This window comes from Lithobates pipiens, unplaced genomic scaffold (genome assembly GCF_037356315.1).
Source record: "Lithobates pipiens isolate NorthernLeopardFrog02 unplaced genomic scaffold, aLitPip1_a1.2 Scaffold_18, whole genome shotgun sequence".
In the NCBI taxonomy this organism is placed as follows: Eukaryota; Metazoa; Chordata; class Amphibia; order Anura; family Ranidae; genus Lithobates; species Lithobates pipiens.
Window position 1 is genome coordinate 268,856,737 of NW_027507758.1, and position 27,725 is coordinate 268,884,461.

General features: G+C 40.9%; 1 protein-coding gene across 2 annotated transcripts in view; it reads right to left on the reverse strand.

Moving 5' to 3' along the window:
* TRMT11 (tRNA methyltransferase 11) overlaps nt 1-27,725 on the reverse strand; it is a 145,700-nt gene that overhangs the window by 61,454 nt on the left and 56,521 nt on the right. For both annotated transcript variants that reach the window (XM_077486939.1, XM_077486940.1), the window contains 3 exons: nt 16,990-17,070; nt 14,106-14,270; nt 1,799-1,868 (listed from right to left, as the gene is read on the reverse strand). In XM_077486939.1, the coding sequence (XP_077343065.1) occupies nt 1,799-1,868; nt 14,106-14,270; nt 16,990-17,070 (316 nt within the window). The remainder of the gene's footprint in view (nt 1-1,798; nt 1,869-14,105; nt 14,271-16,989; nt 17,071-27,725) is intronic.

Genomic DNA, 27,725 nt, shown 5'->3' on the forward strand with positions numbered 1-27,725 from the left:
TGTCCACGAGAGGATCAACTCTGCTCTTACTGTATGAAGGCTTGGGTTCCTCCATTAAGGTTACTATATGCCACTTTCTTGATGTTACCTGACTGGATCCATGTTGGATGATGGTCCAATCCGGCAAAGACTACATAATCACCCAAAACTTCAGGATGTTGAAAAGGGAAGCAAGACTCCAATTACAAAGGATCATAGCATCAATAAGAGCTTAAACTATTTTGGTTATCTTCGGAATTATGTTAAAAGACTGACTCTTGGGAGTCTGGTAAGGACTCGGACATTGTCTCAGCAGCTGATGGCTCAAATACCCTGCACAGATCAGATGCAGAATGTGCAGGGAAAGGCAGGGAGTACATTTGTGGCCTAAGTCGTAAAAGCCAGCAAATAACTGGGCGATTTGGAACATAAAAATCTTGCAATACTGTAGTAACAATCTCAGCTGAGCCAGCCACACCAGACAGGGCTAAGAAACACTGTAAAGACAGAACTTACTCTAGGAGCAGATGACAAAATTAACTGAGGCTGGAAATATTGGCTGCATCAGTAGGTGCACCACAAGCAGCACCAGAGGAACTTCCCCAAAAGGTTCAGGGTACAAGGCAAGGCCTTGGGTATTTAAGAAACCTGGACAATTGGTAAAGGGAGGGTCAGACATCTGAAGGTGCCCAAAGTCACAATGAGCAGGCAGCTAAATGGATTAAGTATGGAAGTTCCTCGTGGCTCTTTGCAAAAGCAGTAGCAGGAGATACTTCCTCTATGCAGTATGGTGTGAAAGAGAGCACATGCGCACAACATTCCACCAAGAGCTTGACATCAGCACTCCACAAAGTAAACCCCTTTCCTACTGGAAACCAGCGGAAAATAGGGTGTCAAGCAACCTTTGTACATGAGGTGGCTTCCAGTGCTCAGGCCTCATTCACACTGGCATACGTAAGAGTATACCCATGTGATGTGTCAACTGGGACTCAACAACTGCACAGACACAGCTGCTGTTTCCAAACTGACATCCATGGGGTGTGGGTCCCTGAACAGTGTGTGTTCAGGGACTCACACCTGCACCCATGTGAATGTCAAGTCAAATAGAATGAAAAGAAAATGTGTTTTTTGGTACTCTTTGTAAAATCTTTTTCTCAAGTATAACAGAGAACACAGAATTTCATATATAAAACTACAAAAAATGGTTGCATTAGCAGATTTTAGCTGTGGATTTAAGGTACTGCAGGATATACTGAAATTTGTTACATTAAGTCTTGAGGGTTACTAATGCATGTTTGCCCCTTTTTGTTGGTGTCCTCTCATTTTAGGAAACTGCTTTTGAGATCCCACATGTTATGCAGTAGAGTCCTGTGTTCAATGAAGGCTGGGAGAAAACCCCTTTGCTCCAGTAGTTCACTGAGAACATAGATTCCTATCCTTTGATAGATTTTTTGATGTTGCTGGCCACAGTCAGGAGAATGTTATAGAAGGTTGTAATTCCTTGTCCCTTTTATGTCAATGTGTGCTGTTTTAAGAGAGAACAAACCTACCAGATTACTTCCCACGGCACGCAATAGATAGATTCAAGTGTCATCACTTGTACATGAAAACTATACAGACAAGAAATGCTATTTATAAATAAGAGGACTTAACTGATTTGCCTTACGCTCACATTAGTCACAAGGGTAAAGCTGGGTTAAAACTCATAGCAAAACACAGAAACAAAGATAATATCACACTAAGCCTATCTCCACTTGTAGACTACACAAACATAGTGAAAGGAACCCGGTCATCAGTCTTGGTAAATTAGGGAACTTACTACTGTTCTGTCTTTATGATTTCCTTCTGTGTGCCGGTTTTTCTCGTTGACTCTCGAATGCCATAAGGAGCTACACATGGAAAAAAGAATTACAATTATTCTGCCAATAGCACGTAAGAGGTTTATTTACAAAGCTTAGCTCGATCATGATTTCTGTCAGACACTACCGCTCAGATTTTCTCTTATTGAAATTAAGTTAAGGTCTTTGATTTTCTGTCAGCATCTGAAGTCAAGGTCATGCTTCGGCCAGACATCAGCCCCCACCAGAGACAGGCCCCTTAAAAGGTGAACAGCCCCAGCTGTTATACAGACTTATCCCTATTATATCTCCCACCAGCACCATTTAATATAAGTGACTTCATCAGATAAAAACATCATCCAAGGATTGGCTCATAACAGGTGTGCACAAGACTCATTTATACTGTTCTACATAGACCGTCATCTGAATTGCTCAGCGAGAACATATGGTCAGGTGCTTAACTGTATCAACACCTTTTTACTTCCCATACAAATATTAGCGAATTGCTAAGGCATACAAAGCAGTCATTTTTGGCGACTATTGTTAATAGCTGTAGCTGCCCAACATTCTGGGCAAAATCAACTTTCTTGCTATGCAAAGTTTTGATATATCACTTAGATCTCAGCTATGCAGTTGTTTAGTCCATGTAACAATTTTACATATTTTAAGAGTCAGATGGCGCCACAATATTGAGGGAAACTTAGATTAGAGATTAATAATTAAGCCTTTAGTTGCTAGAATATTACTAAAATAATTGTGTGCAATTCAGAAGCCAAATTAAACTAGGTTTCGGTTTAGTTATCCAAGACCTAGCTACCTATTTTATTGTCCTCTATTATGTAATCTCAGACTTGTAAATAAAGTTCTTTAACCGCTGCAGGCCTGGAGGAATTTGACAATTGCACAGTTGTGCAAATGCTGTACCCAAACAAAATGTATGTCCCTTTTCCCCCACAAATAGGGCTTTCTTTTGGTGGTATCTGATCACCTCGGCGGATTTTATTTTTTGTGCTATAAACAAAAGAAGCGAGTCAATTATGAAAAAAAAATATATATATATATATATATCTTTTACTTTTTGCTATAATAAAATATCCCAAATTTAAAATAAATAAATAAAATGTCTTAATCAGTTTAGGCCAATATGTATTCTTCATATTTATGGTAAATGAAAATCACAATAATTGTATATTGATTGGTTTGCGTTACAGTTATAGCGTCTAGAAAATAGGGGATAGATTTATGGCATTTTTATTTTTTTTACTAGTAATGGTGGGGATCAGCGATTTTTATCGGGGGGCTGCAACATTGTGGCGGACAGATAGATCAATTTAATTTTATATGGAGATCAGAGCTTAAAATGGCCACCAATTACTGTATAAATGTCACTGGAAGGGAAGGGGTTAACACTAGGGGTTGATCAAGGGGTTAAGTGTGTCCAAGGGAGGGGTTTATAACTGTGAGAGGATGGGACTGACTAGAGGAGGAGCCGGATTGTTGTTCCTACTTAGTAGGAACAGAAGATCTGTTTCTCCTCCCCTGTCAGAACAGGGATTTGTGTGTGTGTTTACAGTGGCTCAAGAAGAAGCACATTAAGGTCCTGGAGTGGTCTAGCCAGTCTCCAGATCTTAATCCCATAAAAAATATGTGGAGGGAGCTGAAGGTTCGAGTTATCAAACGTCAGGTGACGCTGCTGCATACAGGAAGTGAGGTGGGAACCTTTGTATCCAGCTGACCACAGGAGCAGTTTGTTTTCAACTTAAATTTACTATTTTTTAATAAATACCTATTTTTAAATTACTACACAATAAGGACTCCACTTTTTTGTTTTGCATGAGTCTTTCTACAGTATGGAGGAAAAACTGTTGTTTTACAGGGCCACACACCCCACTAAAGAAAGGTTATCTGGACATAGAGTGGAACAAATGAGGAGGAAGAGGTGGTCAGAGGAGCCCACCATGCATACCCCAGCATATAGGGGAAGGTGAAATTTGAGCTAGTAAGAGAGGTCAAACTTAGAGGTGAGCGCATTAATTAAGAGGTGGTGGGGATCACTGAAGCACCAGCACATTTTTGATTACCGATTATTACATGTTGAACTTTTAAGGATTTTTCAATTTATGCTGTGATATTGTGTTTTTGCGATTATGCCATTTTGCTGCGATTTTTTTCACATTACACATTATGTATCACATTTATTTGCACTGCTATTATTTAGGAACCAGTTTGTATAATATATATATATATATATATATATACACACACTGTATTTATCAGCGTATAACATGCACCCCAAGTTTAGGAGGGAATTTAAAAGAAAAAAACTTTTAGGAGGGAAGTTTAAGGAAAAAAAAAAACTTACATTTAAAATGTCCATCAATGCAGCCTTGTCAGTGTCATTTGCAGCCTTGTCAGTCATTTGCAGCCTTTCATTTAGCCTTGTCAGTCATTTGCAGTCTTGTCTGTGTCTTTGCCATTTAAAAATAGCGCCGCCGAGATACAGAGCGGATGTCCTGTGTATCTCGGTGGCTTTCGGGTATTTTCAGCCACACTCGGCCGTTCTCGACGGCTTTCCGAAAGCTGCCGAGAACGGCCGAAAACGGCCAAAGATAGCCAAGAATGGCCGAGTGCGGCCGAAAATACCCAGAAGCCGCAGAGAACGGCAGAAAGGGTTAGAAACAGCGGGGATCGGCATATAACACGCACCCCCGATTTTCCCCTGATTCTAGGGGGAAAAAAGTGCGTGTTATACACTGATAAATACGGTATATTATTTAATATATTATATATATATATATATATATATATATATATATATATATAATTATAGACACACACACACACACACACACACACACACACACACACACACACACACACACACACACACACACTATTCACTAAGGAGGAAGATTTCTTATTTTGTTTCACTTACGTTTGGTAATATTATGGACTCACTTATTAATTGCATAAACATGTTGCACTTTTAAGGACTTTTTCAGTTTTAGAGCTCCTTCACACAGACGTCCCGCTCAGGGACTTCCCGCTGAGCAGAAAGAGGACAGGTCCGTCTCTGCATACTGTGCAGGGATGGACCTGTCAGAGCGCCGCTCTCCCCTATGGGGGATCGGACAAGGACGGACCGCAGAGTCCGTCGTCACCCGATCCGATCCTCAGACGGATGGAAAAGTAGGTTTTTCCTCCGTCACACTTTTTTGTATCGGAGCGGGTCAGATGTCAGCGGACATGTCACCGCTGACATTCGATGTTCCATAGAGGTCTATGGAGCGTCCATTCAGGTCCGCCTAAAAAAACTCACAGGCGGACCTGAACGGATCGTTTGTGTGAAAGAGGCCTAAAGTAGTTTTATTGTGAGATTGTGATTTTGCCATTTTGTTGTGTTTTTTTCAAAGTAGACATTTTTTTTCACATTTTTACTTATATTTGTGTATTTACATATATTGTTTACCAAGGATGAAGGTTTCAGATTTTTTTGCACTTTATACTTTAACACAATTTTTATTGACACCACTAAGGGCACTAGGCACAACAGCGTACTGGTATCATTATCAAGTTACCAGACGTCAGTCGCGAAACCTTAATGACTTGGAGAGGATCTACAGAGGAGTGGGACAAAATCCCTCCTAAGATGTGTGCAAACCTGGTGGCTAACTAAAAGAAACGTCTGACTTCTGTGATTTTCAACAAGGGTTTTGCCACCAAGTACCAAGTCATGTTTTGCGAAGGGGTCAAATAATTATTTCACTCATTAAAATGCAAATCAATTTATAACTTTTTTGAAATGTGTTTTTCTGGATATTTTTGTTGTTATTCTGTCACTGTTAAAATAAACCTACCATTAAAAGTATAGACTGATCATTTCTTTGTCAGTGGGCAATTGTACAAAAAATACTTTTGGATCCAGGTGCATAGCAAAGACTGCAACGCATACAAATCAAAAAAAAAAAGAGAGCGGCATCCAAGGGTCTTGAAAATGGTGAACGCACAATGACTGTTTAATTCGCCATTTCGACGAGGCACAAGCTGGGGAAGACGAGCTTGTGCCTCGTCAAAACAAACTGCCATTGTGCGGTCACCTTTTCTCTCTCTGACATTTCTCTTCTACATGTAAAAATCATAAGTTTTTTCCTAGAAAATTACATAGAACCTCCAAACATTATATATGGATTTTTTTTTAGCAAAGACCCTAGACAATACAATGGCGGTCGTTGCAACTTTTTATCTCGCACGGTATTTGCGCAGCAATTTTTCGAACGCCTTTTTTAGGGGAAAGAAACAGTTTTGTGCTTTAAAAAATAAAAATAAAAAACAGTAAAGTTAGCCCAATGTTTTTACATATTGTGAAAGTTACACCGGGTAAATTAATACTTAACATGTCACGCTTCAAAATTGCACACGCTCGTGGAATGGCGCCAAAGTTCGGTACTTAAAAATTCCCATAGGCGGCGTTTGAATTTTTTTTACTGGTTACATGTTTTAAGTTACAGAGGAGCTCTTGCTCCAACGTTCGCATCGATACCTCACATGTATGGTTTTCATATGTGGGCGGGACTTATATATGCGTTCGCTTCTGCGTGCGAGCACACGGGGACAGGGGCACTTTTTATTGTTAATTATATTTTTTTATTTATTTTGACATTTAAAAAAAAAAAAAAAAATTGATCACTTTTATTCCTATTACAAGGAATGTAAACATCCCTTGTAATAGGAATATGACATGACAGGTCCTCTTTATAGTGAGATATGGGGTCAGCGAGACTCCACATCTCACCACTAGGCTGGGAAAAATAAACCGATATATATATATATATAATATCTGAATGATATCTGTAGCTACAGGCATCATTCAGATATACCCGCTCAAAGTCCGCAATGTCATATGACGGCGGGCGTGAGGAGGTTAATGTTTGGCTGATGTAATTTATTATCAACTGTGTTTACTCTTTTTAAATCATAACGTCAACAGAAACTACCCAAATTACCCTGATCAAAAATTTACATACCCTGGTGATTTTGGCATGATAACATGCACACAAGTTGACACGAAGGGGTTTGAATGGCTATTAAAAGGTAACCATCCTCACCTGTGATCTGTTTGCTTGTAATTAGTGTGTGTGTATAAAAGGTCAATGAGTTTCTGGACTCCTGACAGACCCTTGCATCTTTCACCCAGTGCTGCACTGACGTTTCTAGATTCTGAGTCGTGGGCAAAGCGAAAGAATTGTCAAAGGATCTGCGGGAAAAGGTAGTTGAACTGTATAAAACAGGAAAGGGATATAAAAAGATATGCAAGGAATTGAGAATGCCAATCAGCATTGTTCAAACTCTAATCACTAAGTGGAACGAGGGGTTCTGTTGAAACCAAACCATGGTCAGGTAGACAAACTAAAATTTCAACCACAACTGCCAGGAAAATTGTTTGGGATGAAAAGAAAAACCCATAAATAACTTCAGGTGAAATACAGCACTCTGAAAAAACATGTGGTGTGGCTGTCTCAAGATGCACAATAAGAAGGAGGCACGTGAAGAAAGATGGGCTGCATGGTCGAGTTGCCAGAAGAAAGCCATTACTACGCAAATGCCACAAAGTATCCTGCTTACAATACGCCAAACCGCACACAGAGACAAGCCTTAAACCTTCTGGCACAAAGTAATTTGGAGTGATGAGACCAAATTTAGCTTTTTGGCCACAACCATAACTGCTACATTTGGAGAAGAGTCAACAAGGCCTATGGTAAAAGGTACACCATTCCTACTGTGAAACATGGAGGTGGATCGCTGATGTTTTGGGGATGTGTGAGCTACAAAAGGCACAGAAAATTTGGTCAAAATTGATGGCAAGATGACTGCAGTATGTTATCAAAAAATACTGGAGGAACATTTGCATTCATCTTCCAGGAAGCTGCGTGTGGGACGTACTTGGACATTACAATATGACAATGATCCAAAACACAAGGCCAAGTCGACCTGACATTGGCTACAGCAGAATAAAGTGAAGGTTCTGGAGTGGTCATCTCAGTCTCCTTACTGTGGCACAAGAATTTACAGGAACTGGAGGCTTTTTGCCAAGAAGAATGGGCAGCTTTACCATATGAGAAGAGCCTCATCCACAAATACCACAAAAGACTTCAAGCTGTCATTGATGTTAAAGGGGGCAATACACGGTATTAGGAACTGGGGTATTTAAACTTTTGATCAGGGTCATTTGGGTAGTTTCTGTTGCCATTATGATTTAAAAAGAGTAAACACAGTTGATTGATAATACATACAACACTAACCACGAGTGAAAGAAACGTTTTTGTGCTATCATTCATATTCTCTGAAAAATGGCCAAGAAATCAAATTCTGCCAGGGTATGTAAACTTATGAGCACAAGTGTAGAATATCTGACTGCCTCAACTGAAGTTGCTGTTGTCCTTGACAGGGTACCACAAAACCCACAATGTATACAACCTTGAAGAAATGTCACCCAGGATACAAAAATGCAATTGATTCTAATGTTTATCCAAAAGAAATGGCAGGTCCTACATGCAGGCATTCCCAAATTTGGGATGAAGGGTGGGAGCTTAGTGCCGACATGCACAGCAAAGAGCACTGCAGCAGGGGGCATTCCCAAAAACTGTAAATGTGTCCTACTGGCTGCAAGGGTCTTACTGTATATGTGTGAGGGCTGCACTTCTTTGGCTCATCCCACAAAGGATTGGTTATATATTTTTCTGGATTGAGTGGTATTACCAAGCACTGAAGAAAATTATTGATCGACAAACGTCAACCTTTTTGTTTTAGCATTAGCCCCCCCCCCCATTTGCAGGATATCAACCATTTTCTTTCCAAACTGCTTGACATTTAACAGATTGTGCTTTGGCCACTATGGACATCAGGCACACTCCAGGTGCAGCAAGCTAATGCAGTGTAACAGTGTAAAGCACGTTTCATACCTGCTGTGGGACTACAGCAATGATCAAAGAAACAGGGAGGCCGTCTCTTACCTGTACATGTTCCTGTACAGAGTCTAGGCTTCGCCCGTCAAGGTGGATGTACCTCCAAACAGGTCTTAAGGGTCAGGGTTCCATAGAGATGGACTGTGCCCCTTAATCTGTATAGCATCCTGAAACTACAAACATTGCACCAAGTGCCAAGTTGAGCATCCATGCAGAATGCAGTGCCCAAAGAAACATTACAAACCACCCCCAAGGTTTTTCTGAGGTTGCACCATTCCTGATGCACTGGTTATATTGTTATATTATTGTATTATAACTGTACTGTTTGCCCTCATGTTGTAAAGTGCTGCATAAACTGTTGGCACTCTATAAATCCTGTTTTATAATAATAATTGTAGAAGAGAGTGAAAGAGCTGATTGAAGAACCCGAAGATAAAACAATAAACTAGTTAAGCCAAGAGTGATTTCTCCAAATGGGAGCTGAGGTTCATCACTTTAGGACACTAGGAAAAAAAGAAGGACTCACGCAGTAGGGTAGGGTTATACGTGAGGCACCCAGGGCATGTCCTCAAAAGCTTGTCAGTGTCTAATCACCTGAAGGTATCAGCCTATTGACCACTCTATTCCACTCTATTCTTTGAATTTGTATTTATGTTTCGTCAAGCATCACCTATAGAATTGTATACATAACCAGTGTTTTCAGTAGGAAATATTTTTCTTCATTTTATTTTATTTATATTAATATCAGTTACTTATATACAAATATCCCATAATGAAGCAGAGTCAATGCAGCAAAATACTTTCTTACAAGGCATCCACTCCTCGCAAAGTTTATTCTGCAAAGCCTTGAGTTTGCTTTAGAAAGTTTCTACTTCAAATTTTAGCATACCTTTGTAAAAACAAAATTTGGGGGTACAAAAAGGGGGAATTCCATGGCTCCCGCTCAGGCTAACCTTTTTATTGGTCTACGTGATGAGGGATATGTTTTTTGTTCATCTATTTATCAGGATTATGAACAAGCATAGTACTGATACATAGTTATTTTCAATATCTGGAGGGCTCTGCCACGGAGTTTGAAGCATTTTTAAATTTTCTGAATTCTTTACCAACTATTTTTTTTTCTAGAAACTATGTTTTTTCTGGACTTGTCTATATCTGTTGGTGAGAATGGTAAAATCTCCACAAATTTATACGGCAAACTTACAAGTAGAAATACCATCCTTCACTTTTGTAGGGATTATCCTAAATACCTTAGAGAAAATCTCCTTATTTCCCAATCCATTCACATACTAAGGGATTTGTTGTAATCCCAAACAGATATACAGTTGGAACTAATAAGAAACAGATTTTTGGAGATGGGTTACTGTTGCCATATTCTTGATCATGCACTAACTAAACTTTACAATAGGTGAGAATACAATTTAACATATAGAAACCATCAAAAGCATTCCTTTTTTAAAGAGACACAATTTCCCTTTGGAATATATTGGAAAAATCACTGGCAGACATGGACATACCCTTACTGGTGGTAGGGATTTGTGCCCTGAGGTTAGGCAGCCTTATTACATACTTACAACACCAGTAAGATTTTACAAGACCTGCTCATTAGAGTGGATCACAAAGAAAAATATAACAAAACATCCCTCAAGGTTTTTCTGAAAAAAAAAAAAAAGGATTTTACAGATGTTTTAACTATAATATCTTGATTCAAGGTCCTTCTTGTGTGCACCCTTATGAGGGACACAAATACCTCAACAATAAATTTTATTGCATTAGGCCCCTTTCACACTAACGTCCCGTTCAGGCCCGCCTGTCAGTTTTTCAGGCGGACCTGAACGGGTGCTCCATAGAGCTCTATGGAGCGTCGGATGTCAGCGGTGACACGTCCGCTGACATCCGACCCGCTCCGATCCGAAAAAGTGTGACGGAGGAAAAAGCTATTTTTCCATCCGTCTGCGGATCGGATCGGATGACGACGGGCACTGCGGTCCGTCGTCATCCGATCTCCCATAGGGGAGAGCGGCGCTGTGACAGGTCCGTCCCTGCACAGTGTGCGGAGACAGACCTGTCATCTCCCTGCTCAGCGGGGATCGGCGGAGTGATCCCCGCTGAGCAAACGGACATCCACGGGGCGGATCAGAACTGATCCGCCCCGTGTGAAAGGACCCTTACTGAATTTTGCATATCTACATAAATGCCCTTGCACTTTGGTATATATTGGAAAATCCTTGGGTCCCTTTAATGCGCCACTAATTCTCTCCCTTATTTTTATTTTTCTCCAATATCATGTTTTATGTTGTACAGTTTTACATTATCATCTTTTATTTATTACTCCCATCCTGAAAATCCAATTTTTATAATTATATCACCCCTCTATCCTTTCAGCTGCAGTTACCTTAATGTCAATTTTGTATGCTGGATAGCACTTCTCAAGGGCTATACATGCTGTGGGTTTTGTGGTATTCTCCCTGGGACACCAGCAAATTCAAATGAGACCGTCAGTCGATCTTGCACCAGTTGTCTACTGGTATTTGTGTGTGTGTATGTATATAATATATATATATATATATATATATATATATATATATATATATCCCTTCATTCTCCCAAAACAATGCCTTTTCTGATATGGGAACTTGAGTAAATTTCTCCGCTTGGGCTTTTAATTGTGAGTGCTGGCTTTCCCTGCAGTTTACAGTTTCTGTTATTGAGCCATGCACCTGCTCCTATTTATTCCTTAGGAAATCTGTACTGCATGGTATGATATTAGCCAGCAAAAATTTGAGAGCATGTTCTCAATTTTTCAGACGGAAAAACTTTCTATCGGAAATTCCAATTGTGTGTATGCAATTCCGGTGCGCAAAAACTCACGCATGCTCAGATTCAACTACGAGATGGAAGCTATTGGCTACTGGCTACTGAAAGTCCTTTTTCTAGTTCTGTCATATGAGGTAAATGTTATTGCTTTGTTTTTATACTATTAAATACGATATTTAGTGAATGCATTATTGTATGCACCCGGGAGAGAACACGACCTCGATGTAATGTTCGGTCATACATTAACCACTTCAGCCCCGGACCATTTTGCTGGTCAAAGACCAGACCACTTTTTGTGATTCGGCACTACGTCACTTTAACTGACAATTGCGCGGTCATGCTCCCAAACAAAATTTACGTCCTTTTTTCCTACAAGATAGAGCTTTCTTTTGGTGGTATTTGATCACCCCTGCGGTTTTTATTTTTTGCCCTATAAACAAAAATAGAGCGACAATTTTGAAAAAAAACGCATTATTTTTTACTTTTTGTTATAATAAATATCCCCCAAAATATATATATAAAAAAAAATTTTCCCTCAGTTTAGGCCGATACGTATTCTTCTACATATTTTTGGTAAAAAAAAAAAAAAAAAAAAAAAAAAAAATCGCAATAAGTGATTAGCAGTTATAGCATTTACAAAATAGGGGATAGTTTTATGGCATTTTTATTAATTTTTTTTTACTAGTAATGGCGGTGATCAGCGATTTTTATTGTGACTGCGACATTATGGCGGACACATCGGACATTTCTGGGACCATTGTCATTTATACAGCAATCACTGCTATATAAATGCAGTGATTCCTGTGTAAATGACACTGGCAGTTAAGGGGTTAACCAGTGGGTGGCAGTGTAGGGGTTAAGTGTTCCTAGGGGTGTGTTACTAACTGTTGGGGGCTGGGCTTTCATTTAGTGAACACTGATCTCTGCTCCAATCACATGGAGCAGAGATCAGCGTCACTAGTTGCTAGGCAGAACGGTGAGATGCTGTTTACAACGGCATCTCTCCGTTCAGCCGCCCCGTGAGACGATCGCGGGTATGCCCGCGGCGATCGAGTCCGCGGGACCCGCGACCGGACTCACGGGGATCCCAACCAGCACGTGGCGGCATTAGAGATTGGACGCCTGCCCGTGCCATTCTGCCGACGTACATCGGCGTGCGCTGGTCGGGAACCGGTTAATGATTCTCTAATATTGTTTTTTTTTTCTATTCTTTGTTTTAATTATTTTTTATAATTACTGTATTGCCATTTAGATAGTGCCACGTTGTTACATATATAACTAGATTGGATTGCAAGGTTTCAGATTAGCCATATCTATTTGCCTATTGGGTTTGTTTTCTTTATTACCATCATGTGATCGCTATGACTGTCGGATCAAGGTCTGGTTCTCTTTTGCGTTGCATAGAATTTGAGAGTCACAATATGGCGCCCGGGTGAAACCGAGGCTCAGGTGTAGTAGGATGTTATTTAAGCGATGGATCAGCGCATCGCCCGTGCCCCTGGAAGACGTAAGGTATTACGAAACATGTAGGGCAGTGCATTGCGATGACGTCATCATGCCACATGTAACCCCGGAACACGGGTATTTGCTTGTTTTAGCTAGCCAGCTGCTTTAAAATGTATTTGTATTGTCCCATTGCGGTTGTTACCGCTTATTGATTACCATTAAAGGCTCCTTTTTAAAAAAAAAATGTATTTCATGATTGGAGTCTTTTTATTTGTTTACAATCGTGGCTTTGAGCCCGAGTGTAAAATCTTTTTCAGATCTTAGTGTTTGCTGGGTTTTTTCCACATCCTATTGAGGCAATTTTCATTCACTACTGGAAGACGTCGGAGGGCCCGAGGACACCGGACGATCTGCCTGTCCCCGCAGAGGGCTAATTATGCCTGCTTCTACAACTCTGCTCTTGGGGGAGTCCACCTGCTCTGGTAGGGGTTTCCACATTTAGAGTTCATCCTCTTCAGTTTGAGACTTGCTTTCTTCCCTACAGTGAATCTACCTCAATAAATGCTGATGGGTAGTGGAAGATATAACTCCAGTGGACTTTGTTGTGTATTTACATTCATCTTTTCATCTCTCCATATACTCAATTCATGCACTTACGTTTTGTTGATGTCAATATATTGAATTGTGCATATGGACAATTATTTGTATGATCATCACTGAAATAATTGTTAGTTCATTTTGTATCACATAAGCGTGACTGCTTAATTTTAGCGCAACTTTTATTATTTATTTGCACCGTCGTACGTGTTGTACGTCACCGCGTTCTTGATGGTTGGAATTTGGTGTGATCGTGTGTACGCACGACAGCTTGAGCGAAATCCCATCGGAATTCCGTTGGGAAAACCAGAGTTTTTTCCAACCAAAATTCCGATAGTGTGTACGTGGCATTAGAGATTAAAATACATTTACAAAAGTTCTTCTTTTTTTGCCCTCCCTTTCTGAACAAGCCTAAACATTTCTCTCCTGATCCTTAATTTTTTTACTTTGTATTTTACAGACGTACGGTCTGTGATGATGGCATCAAATAATGGCCCTTTTCTCCAGATGGGCTTGGATGCATCAGATACAAGGACATCGAGATAGTGTTTTTCTAAACCATACTGCCGTAGGTTGGCTTTTATGTTCTCATCGGGCCCACGCCACTTCTGGTTCATCCTGGTAGCTTTACCTGGTGAAAAACATTGTTAATTACCATGCAGTCCAAGAAAAAGTATCAAAGAATCAAACACTGAATGAATATGCCCAAGAGCATAAGTGAATAAAAGACATAAAACAACCTGTTTTCTAGGACTAGTTGTACCAATTTAGCTATGTTCTGTTAATACCAGTATAGTCTGAAACATGCAACCATGCTCTTCAAAGCCCTAATGCAATAAATGTTTCCAGCAAGCTTTCCTATAGCTCTGGTAATAATTACTGTGTACGGTTCATGACAAACACTCAAGACTGAAAATTGCACAGCAAAGATTTTTTTCCATACATTAAACAAACAGAAAAAAAGTGATTATTTAACTGTTGGCCTCATCAGGAATCATAAACCCAACTGCTCAAATCAGATTCATATTTAGAAGCCGTGAACAGAAAAGGAGCACAAATATGTCAGCAGTGGTTAAAGTTGGTGATTTGCTCAATTATAAAACTCTGTGAAGACATTAGTTCACATTCTGCAGCGCTCAAATAATACTGCTAAACAGGGCTGGATCTAGATTGTTTGATGTAGGGGTGTAATAAAAAATGTTAGGAGGGCAGAGGATGGGAGGTGAATAGGGTCAGCAGTTTGTAGGGCAGTGTACAGAGGCCATTTGTTTGTAGAACACTGCACAGGGGTCAGCATGGCAGAGGACAGGGGTCAGAATGGCAGTGCATGGGGTCAGCATGGTGGGGGACAGGGGTCAGACGGACTGTGTACAGGGGTCCACACAGGGAAAGACAGTAACATGGCAGTGTACAGGGGTCACTGCTGGCAGGGCACTCAGCTGAGCTTCTTCTCCCATCCCTGCACTGCACACAGCCTGGGCACAGTTAGCGGATCTCCACACAGCACATGAGATTGGAGATCCTTACACACACACACAACCACAGCACTGTGTGTAGCTCGCTACTGTGGCTGTGCTGCCATTCCAGTGGCTAGGGTATTGGTTTGCACATTAAACAGAGGCACTCAAACTTAGTCACCGATTCCGAGTCTCTATAGGGCCCCAGTAAGAAAGAAAAAAAGAGAAAAGAAGTGTTTCAGTTGGGCATATCTTGTGTCCTTTGGAAATCACCCCCATTTCTTCCTGGGAAAGGCCAGAAGGTTTCAATTTACCATTCACTGTAAATTTACCACACTTAAAAGATTCCATCAGACCCCCACCTCCTAAAGAATGTTGTATGTACATATTTAGTAACTTAGGAGCTGAAGCACCAAATTTGACAATAAGAATTTGCCAAACCTTTCCTGGAGGCTCATATTCATATCTGTGCAACAGTTAAAGGAATCGATTCTGGAAGTTGCACTCAAAAAGGACAGAGGACAATTACTAGTATTGCGTATGGTCACCCAGCAGCTGAACTTTCTCCCATGACTGATTTACCGTTCCTTGCCTTGTTCTTCACAGTTTTTGTGTGTGAGGCAGCTATAGTAGTAGGGGCAGGGCTTTGCTTCCTTATGTAAAAGCCTCCAGCAAGGAGAACAGTGGGCAGCAAAGTACTGACATCAACAAATCTCACCCCAAACACTAGCAGTCAGAAGGTGAAGTATCTTAGATCTCACACTGCAAAAAATGCAGCTATGAGACTGTAGACACTGGAGTTTCTTTGCTTACCACCAATTGGCAGTGGCTGCTTTCAAGACTTTTCAGCATCTGATGCACTTATGGGTGTCACATGCCATTGTCATCACTATAGGACAAAAGAGTTACCACCCACTGCACAGGCATTATTCATTTTTGGCAGGGTGTTTTTTTAACCGTATGTATCGGCGTATAACATCCACCCCAAGTTTAGGAGGGAATTTTAAGGGAAAAAACTTTTAGGAGGGAACTTTAAGGAAAAAAAAAAACCCTTACATTTAAATGCCCATCAATGCAGCCTTATCAGTGTCCATCTGAAGCCTTGACAGTGTCATTTGCAGCCTTGTCCATCATTGCACCCTTGTCAGTGTCATATGCAGCTTTGTCATGTAGCCTTGCCCACTATTGTAGCTTTGTTCATTAATGCAGCCTTGTCCCCTTGTCTGTGCCATTTTTTAGCTTTGTCTGTTTTATTTTTCGCTTTTATTTTTAAAAATGGAGCCCCCGAGATGTCCTGTCTATCTCAGCGGTGCTCGGTAGTTCTCGGCGGATTTCGGCCGCATTCGGCCCTTCTCGGTGGCTTTCGGCCGTTCTCTGCAGTTTTCGGCCGCCGGGAAAGGCCAAAAGCTGACTAGAAGAGCCGAAGGCGGGCGAAAGCCGCCGGGAAGCGCTGAAGGCGGCCGAAAGCCGCCAAGAAGGGCCGAAGGCGGCTAAAAGCCGCCCAGAGGCTCCAAAATGGCGGGGGATCAGCATATAACATGCACCCGCAATTTTCCCCTGATTTTAAGGGGGAAAAGGTGCGTGTTATACGCCGATAAATACGGTATGTATTTTTTGTATCTTGGACTATCCCAATATACAAAATGGTTACATTTCATGTATATTTTTGAATCACCTTTAAATGACAGCCTTCTGAAAAAATTATGTAATCAGAACTCTGACTTCTCAAATCTACATTTTTTTTTACATTTAAAAAGTCAGTAGAGATTTTGGATTGCTGTTCCTTATGCTTGGGCTACACACAGAAAATACACAGAATTTTGAAAGATACAAAAACCCTGTTTACAATCTTATATTTCTAGACATAACTTTGCACAGAAAGTAGTCACTCACCTCGACCATGAGTTGTGTTGTAATCTATTTCCGTGCCACATACATAAGCACCAAAGTGAGCACAAGGTACCAAAAGACCACCTAAAAAAAAAAAAAAAAATCCAGACTCATCTACATGTGATATAATTGGTATATTGAAACTGCAGCATATATATTAAACAAGAAAAGCAGATGTACACTTTTTTGTAGTATTAAGTATTTGAAGAGACATAAAAGAAAAAAAATGCGGCAAAAGCTTTTTTTTAGCTGTTCTTCACTTGATAGACTGAGTGCATTTAATTTTGTTCACCTGTGACCCAGAGTCAGCCTATCAGCTTACGTGGCAGTCACTCCAGGCTCGGGAAAGATCATGACAATATTATCGGGATTTACCTTCCTGCAATATGACAGGTGGCCCTGCCTTTCAGCTCGCAGCAGACAGCTGGAGAAATCCATGCTTCTCCATTCTCGAGTCAGGCACTCTAGTGAACACTGAAGGATTATAGCGGAGGGCAATAACTGAATGTAACTGCTCTCTACTTGGAGCAACACTTGGACTGACAGCTGAGCGATCAGCACTCATGTGGTCCCTGAGTTCTCAGTCTTAGAGCTGGCATGCGGAAGGTGCAGTGTCACATAGATGTTGTGGCACTGAAGGATGTACATTTTATTTTTAGTATTTCTAGATTTCTACTTTAACCACTTTCAGACCGGACCATTTTGCTGGCTTAAGACCAGACCACTTTTTGCGATTCGGCACAGCGTTGCTTTAACTGACAATTGTGACAACTGACAAAACGTGGCGTGCGACGTGGCTCCCAAACAAAATTGACGCCCTTTTTCCTCCACAAATAGAGCTTTTTGGTGGTATTTGATCATCCCTGCAGTTTTTATTTTTTGCGCTATAAACAAAAATAGAGCGACAATTTTGAAAAAAACGCATTCTTTTTTACTTTTTGCTATAATAAATATCCCCCATATATATATAAAAAAAAAAACTTTTCCTCAGTTTAGGCCGATACGTATTCTACATATTTTTGGTAAAAAAAAAAAAAAAAAAATCGCAATAAGCGATTATTGATTGGTTTGCGCAACATTTATAGAGTTTACAAAATAGGGGATAGTTATGGCATTTTTTTTTACTAGTAATTTGCGGCGATCAGTGATTTTTATTGTGACTGCGACATTATGGCGGACACATCGGACATTTCTGACACATTTTTGGGACCATTGTCATTTATACAGCAATCACTGCTATATAAATGCAGTGATTCTTGTGTAAATGACACTGGCAGTGAAAGGGTTAACCAGGGGGTGGCAGTGTAGGGGTTAAGTGTTCCCTAGGGGCGTGTTATCTGTGGGGGGCTGGGCTATGTCTTAGTGAACACTGATCTCTACTCCAATCACATGGAGCAGAGATCAGTGTCACTCGTTGCTAGCCAAAACGGGGAGATGCTGTTTACATCGGCATCTCCCCGTGAGATGATCGCGGGTATCCCTGCGGCGGTCGAGTCTGCAGGCCCGCGACTGGACTCATGGGGGTGACCGGCGCACACGATGGCAGGGCAGCAAATACAAATGGACACGCCTGCCCGTGCCATTCTGCCGACATACATCGTCGTGCACTGGTCGGGAAGTGGTTAAAATAAAGTGTGCTCTTATGCGTGCCAATGTAAACCAGTCACATTTTAGCCTGTCACATTCACAATATAAGGGTTTTTCAACTTACAGGAAAAATATGTTTCTTGCAGTACAGTACTGGGAACAGGATCTTTAGTCTTCAACCATGGGTTGTATGAAGCTACCTTCAAGACATTGGCAAAAAAGAAAGCTACAGGGACATGCAAGCCTCAGTTCTGTAGCAAGCAATAGGGAGATCCTAAAGAACAGAGGAGAGAGTCTAGTGTCCTTTAGTGTATTCCAAAGAACTAATTTTACTGGCAAGTCAAAAATTCTGTTTTCTTAGACTAAGTTCATACTGCAGCTGTCTCTTAGCCCTTGTACACACGGTCGGAGAATCCGTCGGAATGTGTCCTATCGGACCGTGATAATCCGACTGTGTGTGGTATGCATCGGACTGATTCCGTCCGAATATCCGTCGGACCCAATTTTCCAACATGTTGGAAATATTTCCCGACCAACTGGTTTGATCGGACATACTCCGATCATGTGTAGCGAATTTTGATCGGACCAAGTGCCACGCATGCTCAGATCAAATTCCTACATCAAAGCTATTGGCTACTAGCCTGAACGTAGTCCCATCGTAACGAAATTACGTCATCACGTTCTGAAAGATCGGATTTTTCGACAACTTAGTCCGACCGTGTGTATGCAACAGTTTCGGACACAATCCGTCAGACTAAATCCAACAGACAAAATCCGATGGATTTGGTTGGCAGAATCTCCGACCGTGTGTACAGGGGCTTAAAGGTGATCAGTAGGAAGCCTCCAGAATATGTTTTTTTTTTCTTTGACAAATGGAGATTTTGACTGGAACTAATGTTTCACAACGGCAAAACGCCCCAGATTCAATAAAGAATGTCTGTACCAGCTTGGCACATCTAGAGTGACATTATTGCCCATTCTTCTATGCAAATTAGCTCAAGCTCTGTCAGACTGCATGGGAAAACATCTGTGAACAGCAATTTTCAAGTCTTGCCACAGATTCTCAATTGGATTAGGTCTGAACTTTTTTTGGTCCTTCCTTTGACAAGTACATTAAGGAGATTAGAGGGATTTAGAGAACTCTCCTGCCCCAGAAAAAGAAGGCTGCACTCCTGCAGGTATATATTCTGAGACTAGGAAAAGTTTCTTTTATCCCTCTCAAGTCCAGGTCTGTCAAGTGCAGGTCTGGAACACACTTTCCAAGTGCTTGACTCATGGTTGTGACACATTATTAAGGGATTGTTTATATGGAATATCTTGGTACTTGGTAATGAATAACAGATAATGAGTAATAAAAAAAAAATTATATAAAGTTTAGTAGAGACAAACATATACACAAACAGTAAATCTTTCTGCTTCTTCAAGAGGATGATCTATAAAGTAAATAATACATTTGAGCAAAGCATAATCAACACAGCAAACAATACATATATAGCGAAAAATTTACAAACAATGTTAAACTAAGGAGTCCATTGCCGTTGCAATGGGATGAGTCGATGAAATATCTAGGGGTTCGAATCACAGCTAATGTCCGGGACTATAGGTCTCTGAACTTACTCCCTCTGCTTCCATTACTCAAGAAAAAGGTTCAGGCCTGGGCTAAATTACCGTTGTCCCTTGCTGGGAGAATCAGTCTACTAAAGATGAAATTTCTCCCGATTATTTTGTATTTCCTTAGACATGCTCCTGTATGGGTCCCGAAGTCTTATTTCAAGAAAATTAATAGCATTGTCACGTCTTACATTTGGGCCCCCGGGACCCCAAGGGTGGGCATTGGAACGCTGCAGGAACCGACTGACCAGGGGGGACTAGCGCTACCCTACTATCACAGATACTATTTAGCTGGTCAGCTGGTGTTTGCTCATAGATGGTTAACGACTGATGAGGGGGATGCTGCGAACATGCTGGAGGCTGCTCAGCTGGGCTCCCTGGAGAGTCTCCGGTTCGCCCTGTTTCGGGGTCTTCGGTCGGAATTGCCCTTAACGGACACGATGAAGGCCACCATAAAGGCGTGGGGGGTGGCGGTCAGGTTGGCATGCCAGTCTTTCCGGGGGGTGTCCCCATCGACTCCTTTGTGGATGAACCCCACATTACCCCACTTTTATAATTTACAGGATCCTATGCTTTGGGCGACAACAGGTATTAAGGCAGTACAGGACATAACCACTTTTGGGGAGCTGCTTACTTTCCCTCAATTGCAGGCGAGATATGACCTCCCTAACAGGTACTTGTTCAGGTATTTGCAGATCCGACATGCCTATCAAGCATGTCGGAGTCGTTCCCCTCTTCGCTGGAGACTCTGCTACAGAGTGAGAGTCTGATCAAGCCTCTCTCGCTCACGTACAAAGCAATGTTTGCGTCCACACCTCTGATGATTGTTAAATGCAGGGATAAATGGGCGGTGGAGGTCCCAGAGGTGAGGGGGGAGGACTGGGACTCTGTGTGGATCCAACCATTTAGACACTTGGTGTCCGCACGGGATAGGTTAATCCAGTTCAAGTTCTTGCATAGTGTCGGCGGAGTGCTGGCGCTGCACTCACGCACCCGCGAATGCGGATCACATCTTCTGGGGATGTCCTCAGATACAGAAATTTTGAGAGGAGGTAGTCTCTTGTAGATCTGATTTAATACAGGTACCAGTCCCCTTAACAATCCGCGTGTGCTTATTGGGGTTGGTGGAGGAGGTGGTCCCGTCCCGGGCTATGTGCACAAAGTTGAATGTGTTTCTATTTTATGGCAGGAAAGCCATACTGCTGCACGAAGAAAGTCAGGGCTCCGGATGTTTCCTTCTGGAAGGGGTTGGTCAACTCGATGTTACCATATTACAAGGCCACCTATGAAGCTAGGGGGTGCATGAAGAAGTTTGATAAAGTATGGCATACGTGAATCAACAGTGGGATGAGAGGGACTGGAGTCGCATGGTTGTTCGGGTGCTGGGCATATCGATGCTGAAGTAGATGGGTTGTGATATAGTGACTTCTGTAATGCATCTAGGGGGGTATGGCAACTGAGGTTTTGATATTGTGGCTAACCTGTTAAGGTGGTGCGAGACAACGGGTGAATCCGTTAGAAGATCGAGCTGTGGGGGGGGGGGGGTGTTGGGGGATAGATAGTTGTATCGTGTTAGCTAGTTCAACGGCCGGCTGGCCGGATGGACGCCTCCAGTTGAGGCGTTCACTGTTTGTATTGTATTATTTTATTACAAAATAAACAGAATTTTTCAACAAAAAAAAAACGAAGGAGTCCAGCTCACCCACACGGATGGAAATCACATACCAGAAATCGCAGACCCCATCCGTGTGGGTGAGCTGGTCTCCTTAGTTTAACATTGTTTGTAAAATTTTTCGCTATATATATATATATTTTTCTGTGTTGATTATGCTTTGCTCAAATGTATTATTTACTATTATAGATCATGATGGGAAATGTAGTCCCTGAACAACTGGAGGACCAAAGTTTGGAGAACCCTGAACTACAGGAACAGACTACTTTTTCATTAAATCTTTTTTCACTGGACAGAGTTCAGTAAAGACCTTTAAAGTAGTGAAAAAAAATCTCTGAAGTGATCCAACTGTCATAGCCTGCCTATTCTGTTTGTTCATGAACAGGGACTGTCTTTTTGAATTTTTTAGGTCTCTTTGTACTCAAAGGGTCATGGCGAGACACAAGAGAATCAAGTGCGACAATACTATGGCTTTTGCACACAGCAGAAGTGAGCATATCCACATTAGTCAGCATGTTATACGAAGCTGCAGCTTCAGGTGTACAGGAGTGTGGCAGTGTAAAATTCTCCACAGCCTCCTATAACAATGCATCTGTGTCCCCTTCATTCACCTCATCAAGGTCAGGCATATTGGGATCTGACTCAGGTAGAAACAGGGAAGCTAGAGAAGGGGCTTGGCATTCTGTAGTCCTGGAGAGAGATGGCTGTAATAAATCCATTAGCTGTCCCAGAAATTATGACATACAGTAGATGCAGAAATATCTGCTTTTGTCAGGTAGGCTGCCTGCTGCAGGCCTGAAATGAAATCAGAATGGGAATCAGGTTTTGATATCAAATCCTACTCTGGTGTGCAAGGGAAGCATCATCTAAGGTTAAGTGTATTGTGGACCTTCATCAGAGCGAATGTTCATCTGAGATTTTGCCATGCATCTATTTCAGTGCGTTTTCCACCATAGCGCCAGATGAGGATATTTACCTGTGGGCTTCTCACAGAGTAGTGTACGGAATATAGAGTGTAAACTGTCCTGTAGTGAAGTCCTTGTGGTGAAAGGGCGAGAGGAAGCAGACCTGGACCTGTAAAGCACCCTGCAGCTGTCTACACACATTGCACCAAGTGACAGGGAAGCGCACGTGCAGGATCTAGTGCCTGATCAACAGTACACTCAAAGTCTGAGTATGGCAAGGATGACTTTACCGAGGTTGCATTGATCTGGATGCACTGCTTCTATAGTTGTATTAGAGGACACTGAAAATGTTGATTGCAGAGATAATTGAAGAATTTTTAAATAAAATAATAAACTAGGTAGGCTTCGAGTGATTTCTTCACAAGGTAAAATAGGTCCACCTCTCTATGACACTGAGTGAGGTAGGGTTATAGGGGAAGTGCCCAAAGAACACATCCGTAATAGCCTTCTATAGTGTCCAATCACCTGAAGATAAGAGCCTATAATAAACTAGGGTCTCTGAATACTTAGCCTGTGTCCTGCACCATACGATTAAGGAGTCTTATGAATTTGGCAATGAACATAAGGAAAAAATTTAGTTTATGCAGAGCTCAATAATATATACCTCATATCACCTTACACAATGGTAATAAATACCATGCTCCCCAACATAGCTGCTTCTTTTAAACATCACTATAGCTTCCCCTATAACCTTCCACTCCAATTTAACACACAGCAACAACTTCTTCCACACTTACAAAATGGTGGACTCCCTTCTGTACTATCTGATGTTTGCACTCAGCTTGAAAGTCCCTTGGCTACTGAGGATCTCCAGAATGGCATACACTCTAGGCATCAGTGTCCCAATGGTTTAAACCTCAATTACTTCAAAACATTCATAACAATGCTCATGCACCACTTCCTTAAGGCCTTCAATGCTCTAGAGTCAATTTCTTTCAAAAGACTCCCCCAGACACCCCTTGCTTTGTCCCAATTATAGCCTCATCTGCCTTTGGAACTGCGAACCTAAGGCCAACATACACGATTCGAATCTCTGCTAGTTCAGCAGGAACCAACCGAGATTCAGACCATTAATGGACAGGTTGAATGTGCCAAGTTGATTGATAAACTTGGGTACAACCAGCCTGTTGGATTCTCATGCGATTATTGCAAGTGGCTGCTATAGCCTCTACTGATAATCAGTCTACTCCCAGCGGGGATGCCCTCCCCCCCGTGCGTAGATGCATGCATGTTTGCATTAGGGTGATAGGGGGCAAAAGGAGTGCTTTTAAGTTATTTTTTTATTATATATCATTTAAAAAATTTTTTTTAACAACATGTATATATTTTTTTATTGGCTCTCACAAGCCCTCTGGGTGACAGCATTGGTAGGTGACAGGTCCACTTTATGAAGACAGCAAAAGGTCTATTAGACTTCCAATGTCTCCCCTGCACACCATTTCAACTAATCAAGCACAGATCCGGGCCCCCAAAAAATTGATGGGGCAGACTATAGAGCTACCAAGATAAAAGGCTATACACCTCAATACCAAGCTCATGGCTGCACCAGAAACCTTGAGCTTTATTTAGCCCCTTGAATACCAGGAAGTTTATAACCCTACCTTGGTATACCAACAGGGGTAATATTATCCCTGAAAAGAGTGCATCCTTGGAGGATGGTAATTTATTTTTTTGTTAATGGCAATCTGCACCCCCTACCACTCACACCCCTTTCTTATTAAGCTCCTAAACTCTCCCCTCTAGAAACATAGAAGTTTGACAAGAGGAACAGCAGACTGAGTGGTCAAAGAAGTCTGCCCCTTTTTTATATTTTTCCACAAGAGTAGAACTATGTTTTTCCCCAAGCATGTTTACATTTACTTACTGTTGACAGACTATCGCTGATGAAAGTCTGTTCCAAGCATCAACTACTTAATAAATAATACTTTAGAAACTTAGTCTTGGACTTCCCTTTGTTAGTTTGGGACTCATTCTATCTAATCAATATATTTTAGTTAGTGAGGGTTTTGTTTGCCATGCACCCTTTTTACATGAGTAATGGTATAGCAGCAATAGACAAACAGACCAGACAAGAACACATGATTACTTTTACTGAATGGTCTCTTTATTGAGGTATGGGAAGGGAGATAGGAGGGTTAATGAAAGAAGGAATGTTTTGCTGTAACTGTAATCACAAAAACAATTGTTTAATAAAAATGACTTAAAGTGGAGTTCCATTAATTTTTGTGTTTATTAAAAGCGAGCAGCTACTGACTTTTAATAAACACACTCACCTGTCCCAGGATCCAGCGATGTGGCCAACCTTACCATTGATTCTCTCCCTCTCCTCTCCCCGGCATTACAACTGTGGGCACCTGGCTGTGACAGCTTGCCGCCTCACAGCTGGGTGCATACTGCACATGCGTGAGTTGTGCTGCACCTCCTAAATGTTTGGCCTATCTGATTTTTCACATGCAATTACTGACGGTGACCCCCCCCCCGGCAGAACACAATAGGGATTTCTCCAACACTGACTGTGTTGATGGGGGAATCAAGCGATTTTCTTTCCTTTCACCCGTGATAGAAGGAAAGCAAATCAAATCACCTATGAGCGGTCTAAGGAGGAAACTAAAATCACATTTTATTTCCTGTTTTTTTTTTTTTTTAATTATAAGCAACCACAGGGTACAGCAAAGTAATAATATAATAGTCACTGTCACTTTCATTCTCCCTCTATACTGAGCAAGAAAAATCGAGTTGCTGTGAGGTGACAGATTGCTCGGAACGTTGCTTTGCTGAGACCTTTTGATTAATGAGGCCCGTTGAAGCTTACGTACAATAATCAGAAGAAAGCTTTGTGTCTGCAGTGTCAATAGCAAACTTTCTGTTTCCCGCTGTCAATTTTCTCAGCACGGGCTATAAAGATAAAAGAAATGAACAGACTATGGGCAGTACAAACCCTTTTCTTTCTTCCAGCTTTAAATACATGTCATAACAAAACATGTATATAAAATGTAATTTCTTGACTCAAACTTACAAACAGTGTTAATAAAGTAAAAAAGAGAAACTGTTTAAATATTTGGAAAACCTGAATGCACAACAACAAAGTAACAACTTTAAATCTACTAGTTTTTAGACATTTTGGTCAGTCATCTGCTGCTAACACTATAGCCAAAAAAAAAAAAAAAAAAGAAAAAAAAAAAAACAAAGAGGCCCACCCAGATATACTCATAACATTTTATGTCTTTGTGATTAATACATAACATAACATAGGCGCTGACAAATATGTTTACATCTATATTTCTGTTAAAGGAAATAAAAAGATATAATGAGCTGATGAGAGGTGTACTTGAAAGATCGACAGAAAATAAGTGTAAACGTATCCAATATTGTCTTACTTACATATAACTGCTTATGTGCTGCTTATGCGAGTCTTAAATATATAAATATAGAATACACATTGTTTTTATTAGTAATGATCTTACCGATTATATTAAGAAATATTATTTCAAATAAATATGCATATAAGGCACATCTGTAAAATGTGTCTTATTAGGTCTAGTGTGTGAAACTGAGCAAGGATTCTTTAAGTCCTCCAATTATATTAATTTGTTATACTTGCTCTACGTACGCAATGCTCTTAACAGGATCAAATAAGGAAAATATTACACTTTTGCTGCCTTATAAGATTTATTAAACATATTATGCAATACTGCCCTCTTGTGGCCAGCCAAATGTACAACACACAATGTCTTTTTTTATGCTCCAAGTTAAAATTAACAAATATTTAGGGTCTTGCAGTGACCTAAATATTACATCTGCTAGATAAAAACTTGAATGTAGCTGGTTGTTCAGTTAAAGATATTTAATGTATTTTTAAAGGGGTAGCCCAGGTGTGCACTGTGCACAAGGAACCTGCAGGTAGGGGAAGAAGCAGGGGGATAAGCCCATCTGTGAGCTGTTGCTGCATCATTGTCCAATCACAGGCTGTGGGCAAGGTGGTGTACTGATGTTAATGTAGTACAGAAAAGCAGGGTACCAGGCTGGCTGTGCTGTCTGACAAGGCTGGGTAAATCTCCAAAATGCCTGGGCAGAAATATTATTTCTATGACCTGTAAAGCAGTTAGCTGTCTGCCTGGAGTTGTTTGCCTGAAGTTCAGCTTTAAAGAACTCTTAATGATATCTTTGGTGGAATTGCTTAATACATTAACATTTTTTGCAGTTCCTGAGTGTGTTAATGCTGCTGCCATGCAAATGTGTTGATCTCCAAAAAAAGTGCCCAGAACAATTTGTTCTCCATCAGACCCAAAGAGCAAGTGTAAAGCTAAATTTTACAAAAAAATACATATTGTAAAGAATGGATAATAAGTTAAGGTGCTATTGTAAAAGGGAAAAGCATAAAATAAAGGTCCATGCAGGAATTCCATTTGCTAAGTGGCCAAAATGTGCAAGAATGTTACAGGCATCCTAGAAAACGGCCTCCACCATGTCTCCCTTTCAATCTCACCAACAGTCTCACATACAGTGAATCCAAAAAAATATTCACTGCACTTCACTTTTTCCACATTTTGTTATCTTACAGCCTTACTCCAAAATTGATTAAAATTAATTCTTTTACAAAAAATTCTACAAACAAATACCCCATATAATGACAATGTGAAAGAAGTTTTTTTTTTAAATCTTTGCAAATTTATAAAAAATAGGATTTTTGTACTCACTGTAAAATCCTTTTCTCTGAAGTTCACTGAAGGACACAGCAGTTCTTCTTGAATTTAGGGTTATATCACCCCTTTAGGAGAGGACTAGGCAAGAAGTGTTAAAAACAGCAACACTTGCACAATAACGCTCAGGAGGCGGTCCTACTGGCTATAACCCGTCACAGTACATCCAGCAGCTCAGTTCATCAAAAGCAGAAATAGGAGGGG